Source organism: Larus michahellis, chromosome 5, assembly GCF_964199755.1.
Source record: "Larus michahellis chromosome 5, bLarMic1.1, whole genome shotgun sequence".
NCBI lineage: Eukaryota > Metazoa > Chordata > Aves > Charadriiformes > Laridae > Larus > Larus michahellis.
The window spans coordinates 73,969,027-73,985,072 of NC_133900.1; the positions used below are offsets into that span (position 1 = coordinate 73,969,027).

At 39.9% G+C, this 16,046-nt stretch overlaps 1 protein-coding gene across 9 annotated transcripts in view; it reads right to left on the bottom strand.

Moving 5' to 3' along the window:
* Nucleotides 1-16,046, bottom strand: part of CORIN (corin, serine peptidase) — a 149,710-nt gene that overhangs the window by 46,281 nt on the left and 87,383 nt on the right. For all 9 annotated transcript variants that reach the window (XM_074587998.1, XM_074587992.1, XM_074587999.1 and 6 more), the window contains exons 6-9: nucleotides 9,311-9,424; nucleotides 3,410-3,517; nucleotides 1,766-1,876; nucleotides 704-820 (exon numbers count right to left, since the gene is read on the bottom strand). In XM_074587998.1, coding sequence (XP_074444099.1) covers nucleotides 704-820; nucleotides 1,766-1,876; nucleotides 3,410-3,517; nucleotides 9,311-9,424 — 450 coding nt within the window. The remainder of the gene's footprint in view (nucleotides 1-703; nucleotides 821-1,765; nucleotides 1,877-3,409; nucleotides 3,518-9,310; nucleotides 9,425-16,046) is intronic.

Sequence of the window (16,046 nt, forward strand, 5' to 3'; positions counted from 1 at the left end):
TGAATCCCTTTAATTTCTTAAAAACAAGATTCATAAGAGAAAGACATTAATAATTCTCGCATTGAAGGAAAGGCTGCAATCTGAACCTATACCTTACCAGAAACAAGAGAATTACATGTGAAAAATACCTTCAAATACTGAAACGGTGACAACATGGCAACATCTCTTTTTGAATGTCTAAATGTACCACAGGACACAGGTCTTTGGGAAACCATGCTCCGGGGCTCAAGAAACTGCCTGGTTTCCTTTTCTTTCATACAATCCATCATGAGACTGCTATTAGGTAGCTGTGAAAACTTACATTCTCATATATTTTCCCTTAGTCACACTAAATCATTAGTTTACTTATGAAAATGTCTTTTCTCTGACTCCCAAGTTCTGATGAAAAAAAGATTTTCATGAGAAAGTTCCTCCTCAAATGACACCAACGCATGCGATAGTACCTTCAAATTCTGCAGAGAATGTGAATATGTATTAATTTATTTCAAGTAACAGCTGATCATGTCAGATACCCAAACACTATGCAAACTATATCACCTCCATTTCTAATAAAACTCTGCTTACAACTTCCTGTATGAAAGCACACACCAACCAGCCTTACCAAGTGTTATTTGAAAGGCAAAGTAAATTTGTCGGTTTTAGCTAAAGGCACTTTAGAACAAAGTCGGTTCAGTAAGAACAGTAAAATGAGGGATAGCCTTACTTTCACTGCAGTTTTCTTCATCACTTCCATCTTTACAGTCATTGTCTCCATCACACTGGAATGCACTAGGAATGCACTGCCCATTTCTGCACTCCAACAGACCCTGACTATGACACGCTAGAGAGAAAAAAAGATTATATTCCGATCAATGTAGGTTAATGAAGGTCTTAATTATTTTTAAACATCATCTTGAAGTTATTTTAGAAGGAGCAGATAACACTGCTTAGCACTGAAGGCCACTAGACTTTTTTCGTTATATGTAAGCCATGTTTTCAATAGCCTAGAGCTGTGCTGATCTTCAGCTACAGGGACTGAAACTATATGTGTCAGGTATTAGCAACAGGCTGAGACGGAGGTTCAGCTTTTCCAAGAAAAAAACCCCATCATTTTTACTCATATAAAAATTGTCACCCTTTCTTTGCCCATTTACTTACATCCCTTTATTCAGATTAGGTTCTTAGATTTCAGGGAAAATTGTATGATAGTAGTTGCAAGGTCAAGCACTGAATAGCAGCAAGAGCAAGAATCAAAGCAGCATAAGCATATGTCTTATGAGAAGCTTAATCACATTAAAACATGTGCTAGCTCTCCAAGACTTGATTTTGCAATCTCAGCAATATTCTAGGATAGTTGTTTTGCAGATATACACCATCATCGCTGGCGCAGACAGGAGTCCAACTCTGACAAGAAGTGATAGGTCGCATACAGACATATCAGAAAGCTGTCACAAACTCAGAACACCTACAGTTTAAGAGGTTATATAAATTCATTCATTACTCTTTAATGGGAACATTACAATTAACAAAAAGCTAATTCTGTAATTAACAAGAAGCTGAAACACAAGGCAATGCTGGTGCTGGTACTTCTCAACAATGGCAACAAATGTTTAATTTGCTGCAGCTGTCTACCAGAAGCGACATTTGTCAAGTGCAATCTTGTGAATCAACTAAGCTTACGGTTTTGCCTTACAAGCAATAAGTAAGTATACTACTTATCTTACATTTTGTTTTTTCTTTCTAAAGAAAGAAAAAAAAAACTAATTTAGAGATTAAGGGAACTTACAGCAATTGATTTCATCTGATTTGTCTATACAGTCATGGTCACCATCACATACCCAGTCAGCTGTTATACATCTCCCATCTCCACACTGATGATGCGTCACTGGATTACAATCTAAATAAAATGCAAAGTTGAGGAGAAACAAAAGGATGATAAATTCTATTTGTATAATTTATATTATTGATCAGTTGTTCTATGCCTCTAAGATAATCTTTCTCACTAATGAGCCGTTTTGCATTAGTAAATTACAGTAAGAGATTTCCTGTACCTGCAGATTTTTTTGCAGATGGTAGCTACGTATGTTCTGAATTCTATTGCCTATATAGATAGTGATGCACTCATTCCTTCTCACAGGTGCGCAGTTGTTGCAAATAAACAAGTTTCTAAGATTTGTTAAGCAGATTAAAAGATCTTCTGGCTTCCCACCTCATGGAATGATTTTCCCTGATGGCAACTGAAGATGTCGGCTAACTGAAAATCATTCCTTACATTTCTCTTTTCACTGAGAAATTAAAAAAAAAAAAAAAAGTTTCTCAACTGCCACATTTGGCACTTAATCAGAAACTGTGTTTTTTGCATACATTCAGAATTTTCCATAAGAATGAATGCTTCCACAAATAAAGAAAAGCATTCTGTTGAGCAGGTTGACTTTATATCAGAAATAAACAGGAAGCATAGACACAGTCCAGTCTGCCAAATCTGCTATGAACCCATCTATAGCCTGTAAAAAAAGTTAGATCTTAAATTTTATATAGAAAAACTATGTCAAGATAGGAATGGTAGGAGTCAGATTAATGTTTAGAAAAGTCTTACATCAAAGACGTTTTATGAAAAAAAACACAAAAAAAAGCCAAACTGACAAGAAGTGGTGAAAGATCTTAGAGTACACTTAATTTGGAGAATAAACATAAAACGAATCTCAGAAAAATTGTGCCTTGATTTTTGCTTTTGAAATTCTCTGTGCTTTTCCTTAGAAAAGCAAAACAAAAAAGTGAGAAAGAATATTTTAACATTTAAAGCTTTATTTTAGAGCACTTGATTTTTTTCAGGTGTAGTAACAGAGCAAGTTAGAAAAAAATACAGCTTTCAAAGTTTTCCAACATTTACATGTGAAGATTATTCTTTTTTATGGCAAAACTTCATTTTTTTCCCTTTGAAAGTTAAGTGTAGGTAGAAAGAGAAATATAAGGGAGCAGAACATACAAAGTTGATTGAAAACAGAATTTGAAAGAAACAGAATATGTTCATCAAAACATACAAGTTCACTGTGAAGCTTATGTAAAAACAGTTCAGTTTGTATAAAACAGATGGCATCACCAGTGTGTAGCCTCTTACAGTTTGCTTTAATCTCAGTTACATTCAGCAAAGTTAGCAAGAAAGCAACCATAACATCTTGAATTAATTAAAACAAATCGCAAATCGGAACATTTCTTCAAAATACCGCTACCTTCAAAATTTGGATTAACCCAGAACTCTCCTTTAAACCTTTTCAAATTGCATATAGAATTTGTGAGCTATTTTCACTTTGCCCCAGAAGAATAAGAGCAGAGTCTATTATTGTTTTAGTAGTTTAAGGAAAAAGATTGCTGGCTTAGGCAATACTGCTATCTTAAAAGACTTTAAAAAAAACATAAAACTTTCATTTACCACAGTTTTGTTCATCACTAAGGTCTCCACAGTCATCATAGCCATCACAAACAAAGGTATAATTTAGGCATTTTCCCGTGTTGCAACGAAACACATCATCACTGCAGTCTACAAAACAAATTTTTGTAAAATGTTAACGTGGAACATTCATATAAACTATTAACAATGGAATATATTGACTAAAACAAGATTAGTTAAAGATACCCTACAATTTACAGGTCTGCATTAATACTTAATGTGTACCAGTTTATTAGAATCTAATATGGAAGAACAAGAAAAATCATAAGCATTTTTATTCTGTACTTACCAATTGCTTTTTTGATCATTACTATGAGGAGAAAGTGCTCTGGTTACACATATGGACCAAAATGTTTAATTAATTTATACGCATAAAGTTCTCAAGAAAGGTTATGGGTTTCATTGGCTAGATTACTCGGACAGTCTTGAGCAGCTGATGGTGGAGCTGAAGCTTCTAACAGCAAACTCAAGATCCCCAGACCCTACTTTCAAGCCTGCCTTTGATATTACAATGGTTTCAAATGAACTTTATGTTTTACGCAGTTTTGAGCTCAGAATTTGGCCTGATGCCATCTCATCAAGGAATTTTTAGCACCGTCAGCTCTAGGTGGGTTTAGCCTTTCTTTCCATGGCTGAGGCCTTCAGTAAGGCCCTGATAAATATTCTTTGAGTATATCCAAAATTCTTGAATAGTACCAGGTTTGATAAAAACTTGGAATCTATGTTGTAGTTAGGAAAGGGAGGAGAAGAGTAAATAGGGTTGGTGGCATCTCGTGCCATTTGTAAAAAACTTTTGATTACAAATACACAGCTGGGAAGCAGGTGACCTACTTTCATTGCCTTCCTCTAGGCTTTTCCTTCACATCTGGGTTTTCCAGGGAGAATGCCGGGGTATATAGAATATCTGGGTAGATGATGTAGTCAACCACATTGTGGAGGTAGACTCCTTATTGCTGAAGTTATGCCACTGGAACCAAGGAAGTTCTTTGTGCCCTTTACTGGGATATGTGGGCAATTTAAATGAGCTCTTTCCTGGACAACATACATAAAGAGCTTCAAGAGCAGGGACTGGAACACGAATCTTTTCCTTCAGCTGAGAAGTTCAACCACTAAACAACAGAATCATGCTACTGCTTGCTTGTGACTCTCTTGGCATGTGACTCCTGTGTCCATGATTGCACGGTGGTCCCACTTTGAAAGAAGGATGTCCATCTAAGTATATTACGCACTGCAAGGTGCAGCACTCTCCCAGAAGGTGCAGTGGGGTTTCTGCCCCTCCAGATCAATGTCAACCAAGTGTTTTACCTCCTAGGTCAGTGTTCTAACTTTCATTTTCTCAAGGCTTTACCAACCTCAACTCTAGAACTTGAACATGAATCACTTCTTCCCCTTTGCACACAGAAGTATTCATGCTCTCTACAAGTTTCACATCATCTTAGAAAGTCCAAACATAATTTATAGCACAATGCGAAGGACAATGCTTCAGGACATAAAGTAAAATAATATGGATGAGCTGTGAGCTTTGTAGTCAATAGTTAATTTAGTTTTAAAAGAACAAAAGGCATGAAACAGTAAATACCAAAAGCCCCAAACTAAATGAAAATATTTAAGTTCTAGTTTTGTGTAAGCAGAACAATAGCCAGCTGAGAGTAAAATTCTAAACATTACTTGTTTTGAGTATGCAACAGTGTGAAGTACTCTGGCAACCTTTATCCTTATTGTTCAGTTTGTAACTCTGACAGTTTCTATGCTTGCATTGCTCCTCATGCAAATGAAACAAAGCTGTCTTTTTCTATGTTGTTTCCTCTGGATAAGTTTACTGTTTAAATTCCATCCATACCCCCATTTCTGTTTACATTCATACCTCTGTAGCTGCAGCAGTGTCCTTTAGGGTATGGCAGCTCTCAGGCCCACAACAGACAGGGTAAACAAAAAGAATACAAACTGCCTTAGAAGGAAATAAGATCCGCTTTATGAAAACCTAACAGTCTTAACATACGTTTTCTTCAAGATACTGGCAATAATAGATAGTATAGGGTAGCTAGTTACTTCCATCAGAATAAGGCAAGCACTTTGCAGCTGCCATTTGTAAAAGGCTCAACTTAAATTTGAGGACTCTTGTCCCCCTTTACTGATTTCTTACATCTGGGAATTGAGAGCTCTTGCGCTCTGTGGAAAGTGTCCTTAATGATCTGCCAGCTCTGTTCTGCTCTCTTGTCCCTGAGGGCAGCTTCCCAGGACGGTCACGACAACCCCATGCAACACTACAGGCCTGTGGCAGAGTGGCTGGAAAGCTGCCCGGTGGAAAAGGACCTAGAGGTGTTGGTTGACAGCCGGCTGAATAAGAGCCAGCAGTGTGCCCAGGTGGCCAAGAAGGCCAACAGCATCCTGGCTTATATCAGAAATAGTGTGGCCAGCAGGACTAGGGAGAGTCATTGTCCTCCTGTACTCGGCAGCTTTTCCCATTTCTAATGGAACTTGAGAGCCATAGTCTCATAGGTATTTTTAAATTTTTTAGCTTACATTAAAAACTGAAGTTCACTCTGACAGGAAAAATTCAAAGATAAAAACATGCAATACTTCTTATGTAACAGAAATTATATCAATCTATCGCCATTAAATAAATTGTTCCACATTTTCGCTCAGCTTTTCTAAAGGTGTTAGTAGTCCAAGGATGTTTTTGTCAACAGAGAAAAACACATAGGAGCTCTAAAGATAAACACTACCAGAGAGAAATAAGTAAGAAATTAAGATATCAAGCATGTATATTCATTTTTCTTTTCTACTGCACCATAGTGTTATGAATGCTTTGAACTTAATGATGGTGATAATGGGGTTGAGTGTTTATGGGTAAGAATCAGGGGCAGGGCTAACAAGGCGGATATCGTAGTAGGAGTCTGTTATAGACCGCCCAATCAGGATGAGGAGGCAGATGAAATATTCTATAAACGGCTGGGAGAAGTCTCAAGATCGCGAGCTCTTGTCCTCGTGGGGGACTTCAATTTGCCGGACATCTGCTGGGAATACAATACAGCAGGGAGGGAACAGTCTAGAAGGTTCCTGGAATGTGCTGGGCATAACTTCCTGACACAGCTAGTGAGAGAGCCAACTAGGGAAGGTGCCCTGCTGGATCTGTTGTTTGTAAATAGGGAAGGTCTTGTGGGGGATGTGAAGGTTGGAGGCTGTCTTGGGAACAGTGACCATGAAATGATAGAGTTTTCGATTCTGCGAGAAGCAAGGAGAGGGGTCAGCAGAACTGCTACCTTGGACTTCCGGAGGGCGGACTTTGGGCTTTTCAGGAGCCTGGTTGACAAAGTCCCCTGGGAGGCAGTCCTCCAGGGCAAAGGAGCCCAGGAAGCCTGGATGATTTTCAAGAAGGAAGTCTTAAAGGCGCAGGAGCAGGCTGTCCCCATGTGCCAGAAGACAAGCCGTCGGGGAAAAAGGCCGGCCTGGCTAAACAGGGAGCTAGTGTTGCAACTTAGGGAAAAAAAGAGGATCTATGGCCTCTGGAAGGAAGGGCAGGCCACTCAAGACGACTACAAAGAGGTAGTTAAGCTATGTAGGGAAAAAATCAGGAGGGCCAAAGCCCAGCTAGAGCTAAACCTGGCTTCTGTTGTCAAGGACAACAAAAAAAGTTTCTATAAATATATTAGCAATAGGAAGAGGACTAAGGATTATCTCTGTCCTCTAGTAGATGGGGCCGGCAACATAGTGCCCAAGGATGAGGAAAAGGCTGAGGTACTTAATGAAGTCTTTGCCTCAGTCTTCAGCAGTAGGACCAGTTGTTCCCTGAGCACCCAGACCCCTGAACTAGAAGACAGGGATGGGGAGCAGAATGAAGCCCCCGTAATCCAAAGGGAAATGGTGAGGGACCTGCTTCAGCACCTGGAGGTGCACAAATCTATGGGGCCGGATGGGATCCACCCAAGGGTATTGAAAGAGCTGGCGGAGGTGCTCGCCAGGCCACTTGGTATCATTTATGAGCAGTCCTGGACAACCGGGGAGGTCCCAGCTGACTGGAGGTTAGCAAATGTGACACCCATCCACAAGAAGGGCCGGAAGGAGGATCCGGGGAACTACAGGCCAGTCAGTCTGACCTCGGTGCCTGGGAAGGTCATGGAACAGATCCTCCTCAGTGCCATTACACGGCACATGCAGGAGAACAGGGTGATCAGGCCCAGTCAGCATGGGTTTGTGAAGGGCAGGTCGTGCCTATCAAACCTAATATCCTTCTATGATAAGGTGACCCACTTAGTGGATGAGGGAAAAGCTGTGGATGTTATCTACTTGGATTTTTGCAAAGCTTTTGACACCGTTCCCCACAGCATTCTCCTGGAGAAACTGGCTGCTCATGGCCTGGACAGGTGTACTCTTCGCTGGGTAAAAAACTGGCTGGATGGCCGTGCCCAGAGAGTGGTGGTAAATGGAGTTAAATCCAGTTGGTGTCCAGTCACAAGTGGTGTCCCCCAGGGCTCGGTGCTGGGGCCGGTTCTCTTTAATATCTTTATCAATGATCTGGATGAAGGGATCGAATGCACCCTCAGTAAGTTCGCAGATGACACTAAACTGGGCGGGCGTGTTGATCTGCTTGAGGGTAGGTTGGCTCTGCAGAGGGATCTGGACAGGCTGGACCGATGGGCTGAGACCAATGGTATGAGGTTCAACAAGGCCAAATGCCGGGTCCTGCACTTGGGACACAACAACCCCATGCAGCGCTACAGGATTGGGGCAGAATGGCTTGAAAGCAGCTCGACAGAAAAGGACTTGGGAGTGTTGGTTGACAGCCGGCTGAATATGAGCCAGCAGTGTGCCCAGGTGGCCAAGAAGGCCAACAGCATCCTAGCCTGTATCAGGAATAGTGTGGTGAGCCGGACTAGGGAAGTGATCATCCCCCTGTACTCGGCACTGGTGAGGCCCCACCTCGAGTACTGCGTTCAGTTTTGGGCCCCTTGCTACAAGAGGGACATTGAGGTGTTGGAGCATGTCCAGAGAAGGGCTACAAAGCTGGTGAGGGGTCTGGAGGACAAACCTTATGAAGAACGACTGAGGGAGCTGGGGTTGTTTAGCCTGGAAAAGAGGAGGCTGAGGGGAGACCTTATCACCCTCTACAACTACTGAGGTTGTAGAGGGATGGGGGCTGACCTCTTCTCCCTGGTGACAAGTGATAGGACGAGGGGAAACGGGTTCAAGTTACGTCAGGGGAGGTTTAGATTAGATATTAGGAGACATTTTTTCACTGAAAGGGTTATTAAACATTGGAATAGGCTGCCCAGGGAGGTGGTGGATTCACCATCCCTGGAGGTGTTTTAAAAAGGGTAGATGGGGCACTGAGGGACACGGTTTAGAAGTGGCTCTTGTCAGGGTAGGCTAAAGGTTGGACTCGATGATCTTAAAGGTCCCTTCCAACCTCAACAATTCTATGATTCTATATACTGGTATTTACTTAAATAAACCACATCCAGGGTTGAGACCAAGAGAACTTTCTAAACAGATGGTTTTGCATCTGCTGTAAAACCAATGCCAACGACTAGGAAAAAGATACAACTAACAGTCTTCAGTTTATCATCAGAAGTGCTCTTCTGATGCATGTTATTGATCCATTAAAAAAAAAAAAAGCCCCCAAATCCTTCTAATTTCCACATAGGTCCTTGCAACAATCTTAGAATCTGCTTCCAGGCATAAAATTTGATAGATCAAAAACACAGCTGTGGCCAGAGTGAGCAAAGGTAAACACACTAAATGGCATCTGAGAGAGCCCAAATGTCTATATATGCAAATACTATGCAAAGTTCCTATTCTGTACCAATAGCCTTCGTTAGTTTTTAGGTTTCTCTGAATGGATTCAGTGCTTCAATGGAACACTGCAAGGTTTAAGAAACTTACTGCAATGGACCTCATCACTCCAATCATCGCAGTCGTTGTAGCCGTTACACTGGAGTTTTCCTGGGATGCAGATCCCACTGGCACACAAGAAACTCTCCTCTCCTCCGCACAGTGCTGGAAAAGAGAAGGAAAGAAATAATGCATGTTAAAGTTTTCAGGGTAAGAAGAAATAAGCGGAAATGAAAGATAGCTAGAACAATGAGTCTTAATTGAAGCAAGAAACCCCAAATCAATCAAATTCACACGAGTGCAAACTGTCATTTTCATCTAATTTTTTTTTTATTTCAAAAATAGGTATCTAGGCTGAGTTAATCAGCAAAGTTCAATCTACCATTACATCTATAAAGCAGCAGTACAGAGTAACTGTTAAAAACTGAGCTTAGGATAGGATTAAACAAGTTTTCTTTTTTTCTATTAAGCAGATGTGTTGGATTAAATATCTAACTAAAGTTACTACAGATGGATGGTCCCAGCCTAGGTTTTCAGGCAAAAGGTCACCAGGTTGAGCCTTGACAGCGTCATAGCACAGACACCTTTCTAGAGGGGAAGGATTCCTCAGGCATTCTTTTCACTCCCTGAACGCTAGAAAACAGTCATCGTTGCTATTTGATATATGGGGAATTGAGATACCTAAAGAGACAAAAAAAACCTAGAACTTCAGGCATCCCACTGGAGATACCTTGCAGAGCCATTATGTTCAGAGGGAGGGAACTCATAACACCTTCCCATTCAAGTCCTTCAAGGCACTTAAAATACAAAGATGCAGATGACCATTAATTTGTTAACATCTTAGTCCACACAATAGAAACCAAACTTCCAAGCCTTTGCTTTAAAAAACATCGGCTGAGAAAAATCCCTGTAAAACATACAGATGGGGAAAGATACCAAATGAAAACTACATGGGGATGTAAAGTAAAAATGTCAAGTAGAAAAGCAAATATTCAGTACAGAACCTGTTGGGGTTTGTTTTTTTGTGTTGATTTTTTTTTTTTTTCAAAAGCTACAGTTAACAGTCAGGCTACTCAACAAACCTAAACAAAACAGAAAGTTTCACCTCCAGTAAAAGATCAGCAAAAAAACCCCAGTAACTTTACTTCAACGATACATATCTGAAATGAGAAATAGCTTTCAGAGATGGAGGGAAAATATCCTGTTGCTTTGCCAGTGTAAAGTTATTAAATGTATCCATGTGTGAGAACAGCAAGTTCACACAATAAAATCTCATGAAAGTTCAAAATTCTACTCATAGAAATTCCATTGTAATTCAAACTTTGTATCCAAGTTTGCCAAGAATAAATATTTCTAATAGTAGCTTTCAAATTTTACCACAACGCAAATTGGAGGTATGAAAAAACAGAATCTCTTCCTCCATCAAAGTAATTTTGAACCTGATCATGACATAGCTCCATATTTCTCATCTTAAAATGCCTAAATTTGCATTTTTCCTATTCCTATAGGAGAATACAGTTCGTATTTTTTCTCCCTTTATTCTCTGAATCTGATACTTAACATGTTAAGTCTCGAAAGTATATTTATGACCTATATCTCAAAAGCAAATAAATGCAAATTGACTATTCTCATCATAATTTTCCATTCCTCATAACATGTCTACCAACAAGTATATTCATCCAGAATATAGTTAAAAATAATTAAAGAAAAATAACCAAATATCTAATGATATCATTTTTAGTAGAATGAGCTTTTATGACCTCAGTTTGGCACTGCAGTAGACGATAGCACAGAGGTCATACACTACATAAATTTCAGATGAAGCCATTAATAAATCAATTATTATGAGGATGTTTGTGACAACATTGTACTTGGTGCTGCACTCAGCAGAATTCCTAGTATAAGGAATTAGCCTTAACAGCGAAGTATTAACCACAATAATGTGTTGATTAAGCACGTGCTTGGACAGATAAAAACTGAGCTTAAGTGAAAGATCAGTCCTAAACTCACACACTGCTAATGTCCCATCTAAACTCCTCTTTCTGGTGCCAAGACTTCACTTAGAAAAGGAGGGAACGTTCTTTTTAATCTCTCCCAACAAAACAGTCCGTCGTGAAGTAACTCAGAGCATACAAGTAATCTCATTTTGTACGTCTTCAGAAGTATAGAAATAGAAAAATGAAACAAAATGAAAAGCAAAGTGGTGCTGATGAAATCTGTCAGTGTTTCACAAAGCATGCAGACACAATTTAAGGATATAAAAGATCAAAGGCAGAGAGAGATGAGAAACATGAACTAAAAAATATTGACTCTCCATGCTGCTGCAGCAATTTTTATATGCTTTATTTGGTTGTTAAGCCATGCTGTTCATAGAATTTCAGGAATTCATTATTTAGTGATGTATCTTTTGATTTTAGTAAGTGTATCATAAAAGAAAACTTGCTGGAAACTTTTTTCTTCAATTCTCAAACTCACGGCTTTTATCTTACAGTGCTTTAGCCTGCAGGGTAGCAAGTGGAATGTCTCTGTTTTTCCCACAGGTGAAAAGCTGAAGGATAGGAAGTCCAAGTGATTTGTCCAATGACAAATAAGGAATCAGGCAAACAATTCAAAGAAGTGGATTATAGAAGTGTATTGCTAAGAATCTAAACCTAAATCAGAAAAATAAAATAGATTATCTCCCTGTTCTGACAAAGTAAGCCTCTTACTTCTTGAAGCACGCTGGTCTTCACAACAGTCTCCTATCAGGAATTTTGGCTATTGGGAGACCAGCATCCTTTAGCCCTGCTGTTGCTTTCACTTTGGCAAGGGACAGTTTGTGTTACTCTGATACCTTTCTCTCTTCTCCCTCTCACGAGGCACTTTCAATGATGACAAGGACCCTTCTAGACCTAGGCCTTGAGATCTCCATGGTTTCATACTATTCCTCAGTTGCGCTGGTCTTTTCACTTCTGTCCTTAACCTGCCACTACCAGGTACAACCTATATCCTAGAATACAGCTTTTTGCCATTCTTTTGCGTTCCTGAATCCACCAGGACAACCTGCCCATAGTGACTGTCAGAGCCATGAGTGCACTAATAGGGCTTGAATGGTCTTGAACCACCCTGACCAGACTCACCTGGGGCCTCCGCCCACACCCTGCCCACAGGCTCAAACCCTGCCCGAGCACTGCTGTAGGTACAGCTCCATCTCCTGGATGGATCCCTCGTATATACACCACAGCTCGTCTTTGGCCCTGGTTCCTAGCTGGTCTGCAGCTCTAACTTTGGCCCTGGTTCCTAGATGGGTTTGGAGCCACACTGGAGCCTCGTCACCAGTCCCATCTCTGGTCCCACCTCCTGAATGGGCTCTCTGCTTGGACCCTGGACCTGGTTCATCACTTTGCCATGTCTGGGGCCAGCTCTGCCTGCTGCATTCAGGCTCTCCATCCCAGCACAGCCTCAGCTCCCAGCTTGCCTGCCTGGAGGGAGCAGCCCTGCTCCTGCTGCTCCCTGATGGTGACACCTCAGGTCCTTGGCTGTCAGGTTACAGCAGGCTGATTGCTCAGGCTGGCTTCTCATGGTGCCTTATTTCTGTCGGTCTGATGCTACCTGGCAGTCAAAGACGTATCTCAAGTTCCAACAGCTGTTTGATGCCCCTGGCCAGCTATATTAGAAAAATAATTTATTCATATTTTCACTGTTCTCAGTTCTCCATTATTCTTTCAGTTATCCCAGATGCCACCTCTGCCTTTCCATGTCTTCACAGCATACACGGAAGACATCCTTCACTGCAAAAGTAGCGTGCCCGTTGTCCCTGCACAGTGTATTAGGTATGCCACCATTTGCAAAGTAAGCATTCACTTTCTTTAAAACTACACTTTCCTGAGAAACCCTCCAAATAACCCAACTCCTAGGCAGTAGAATATTAATAACTGGTTTGTTCCTTTCATTAAAAGTGAACAGTCATGTTTTGACATCTAGAAGGGCTGATTTAGGTTTTCAGTAGGATGCAAAATCACCTTCTGTTGTCAGTATATTATGATTTTCACAGTTGAAAAGTATTATCTATCTCTCATGATAATTGCTCTTACCCACTTACAAATGCAGCTAATATTACCTTACACAGGACAAGACTCCATCATCTTTTTCCTTTTATTTCTTTCTTTACTATTTTCTGATTTATAAAAAATCCCCCATTATTTCGTGGTTGAGGAGCAGACAGAAAATGTCTTTGAAAAACTCATTACTTTCTCTAGTAAAATTGAATTTCACGCCTTGTCTTATTAAATACCATAAGCTTGACTTGATTTTTAATAGTGAAAAAAATCAGCTACTTGCAAAAAATACATATGTGATCTTATTTGTTGAAGATCAGCTGATTTATAAAAGCACTATGAAGCAACGCCATAAAAAAAAAAAAGCCTAGGCAAGGCAAGATGTTCTTATGGAATAAGGAATCTTTTATGTGTTCCAGAGATAAAGGTTCTCAAACTCTTTGCATCACCTTGGACAATTCAGGCAATCTGTGCCTTAGCTCTCTACCTATAAAAAGATGAAAAAACTTATCTGTTTGCTTGAGCTCTTTGAGGAGAAAAATCATTAGCCATGGTACTACAAAGTTACTGCTGCAGGAGTCTTATGAATTTATTTTCACACTGACAAATTGATATTCAGGATTTCCCACAGGGATTGACATATATTTCTGTTTTGGGAAACATCAGGATAGCACTGAGAGGAACATCATTGAATGCAAGAAGGTCAAGAGGAAAATCTGAAAGATAAATCTCAATGGAAACAATACAATTTTTGAAGTAGAACAAAGCCATTTAAAACTGCCATGAGTGAATGACCCATTTTAAAAGAACTCAACAGGCAGTCATGAAAAGACTGTTACACCTGTTAAATCTGACCTTGGGACTAAAGGGGCTAAAGGATATCATAATTTCTGCTCACGATCAGCCTTTCTTTATAGCAAAGTGATATTCTTCACAATTTGCTGAGCCACTAGGAGCACAGCAGATGCTGTGATGTACCACTGAGCACCAGCCATGCCTAAACATGCAGAGTGTGATTTTAAAAAATGACAAATAGCTCCAGCTTGCACTGACTTTAGATGCAATTAATTATCCAGATTTCCAATTTTATTTGTGGTCCTAGCATAGCAGTCCTGTCTTTTGCATAATGTCAGTCAATACACCCACACACTCTCAGCACCTTCATTTTTATGGTTAACTTTTGGCAGCAAGAGATTATTTTTTTCAGCATATTTACATGCTTTTCTAAGCCTGAAATATAATTTTATCATCCCCAAGAAACAGGGTAATTTAGACTTAGTCAACAGACACGCACCCCCTTGTATGAAAAATGTGTTTGCAATAAAAACATATGTGAATAATTTCAAAATCTTTTCTATTATATTCCCAGGTGCACTATCCATTTGGGCAGCAATTGATTTTGCAACAAAAACGTTATTATCCAGTTGTGTAATGGGGCCATGGTTATTGCAGTGAAAGCTACTTGTGCAACATATTTTAAAGAAGGTTTGCCCAAAATACACGAGACTTTAGAACACAATTTTTCAACTAATTTGCGCCTCTTAGTCATTAGTCAGAAGCAAGGTAGGGCAAAACCACCAGCAGCATCCTTTTGCACACCCTTATAATGTACTCCTCAGCAGGGTCCCTCACTCCCCACTGTGTGGTTGGACATGTTTCCTAACTTCTAACTGAAGAGTTACAACCTCACCTCTATTCTACCATTTTTGGAAGAGTATTACAAACTGCAAAATACAGTAGTCTTAACAGCAACGTAAGATTAGATAGCATCCACATTCTTATCTTACAGGGGGAAAAAAATGAGGCACTGATATATTAAGGTGAAAGTTATAAGAAATAATGAATAATAATTTCAGTTGTCCGATCTAAGACATGTCGGTAAGTAATTATTTTTTTTTTCTGGAGAGTAAAGATTGATGTTATTTTACATGTTTAAAGAATAGCTCCTGTTACCTCTACTTGCAGACGCAAGAGCACGCCCCAGTTGCAAATAAACCCCAGCTATACAAATGAAGTGCTCAGTTAATTGCAAATGTGCAAAGAACAGTCGAGAAAATTTTGATCCCAGTGCCTTGCTCAGCATTACACATGGTCTCTGCAACAGTGACAGGGAAAGAATCTCATTTGATATTATAACATCACATTTTCTTTATTATGAGCTGATCTTTTTTTTCTCCATTTCCCTGCCTTATGCATTGCACTTTCCAATTGCTACGACCAGTAAGCCTTACGGGCGGCCCTAGAACCAATAGCTTTCCTCAATATGGGCTCTGGTTCCCTGTAGGCCATGATATGTTTATCCCACATACCATAGAATATGATAACATAATCAAAAGATTGTAATTCATCATACAAGAAAGACTGTCTGAGGTTGGAAAGGCAACTTTAACTGACTTGGAAATCCTACATTCTTCCAACTTGGGCTTTTATGCAATTTCCTGCATGTTCAAAAAAGAAAACAGCATAAATAGATCAAAAAGAACCATTAAAGGAACCATCTTGATTGTCTTACAGATCTCTGCCATCAGTACAGATCTTCACTGGTACTAAGGGAGCAACAATGACGGATTTCTACCTTCTCTGTGAATATGCCAATTTGGCCTGGGAGAACAAAGTTAAAAAACGGGAAGGATATTTATCTGACCACTTTTCCTACAGATCAGAAGAGCAAAGATTATGGAGACCCATATTCATTTCTGGGCAGCGAACAGAAGTGTGTTCAAGCACTTATAAATCATTCTGACTGTCCC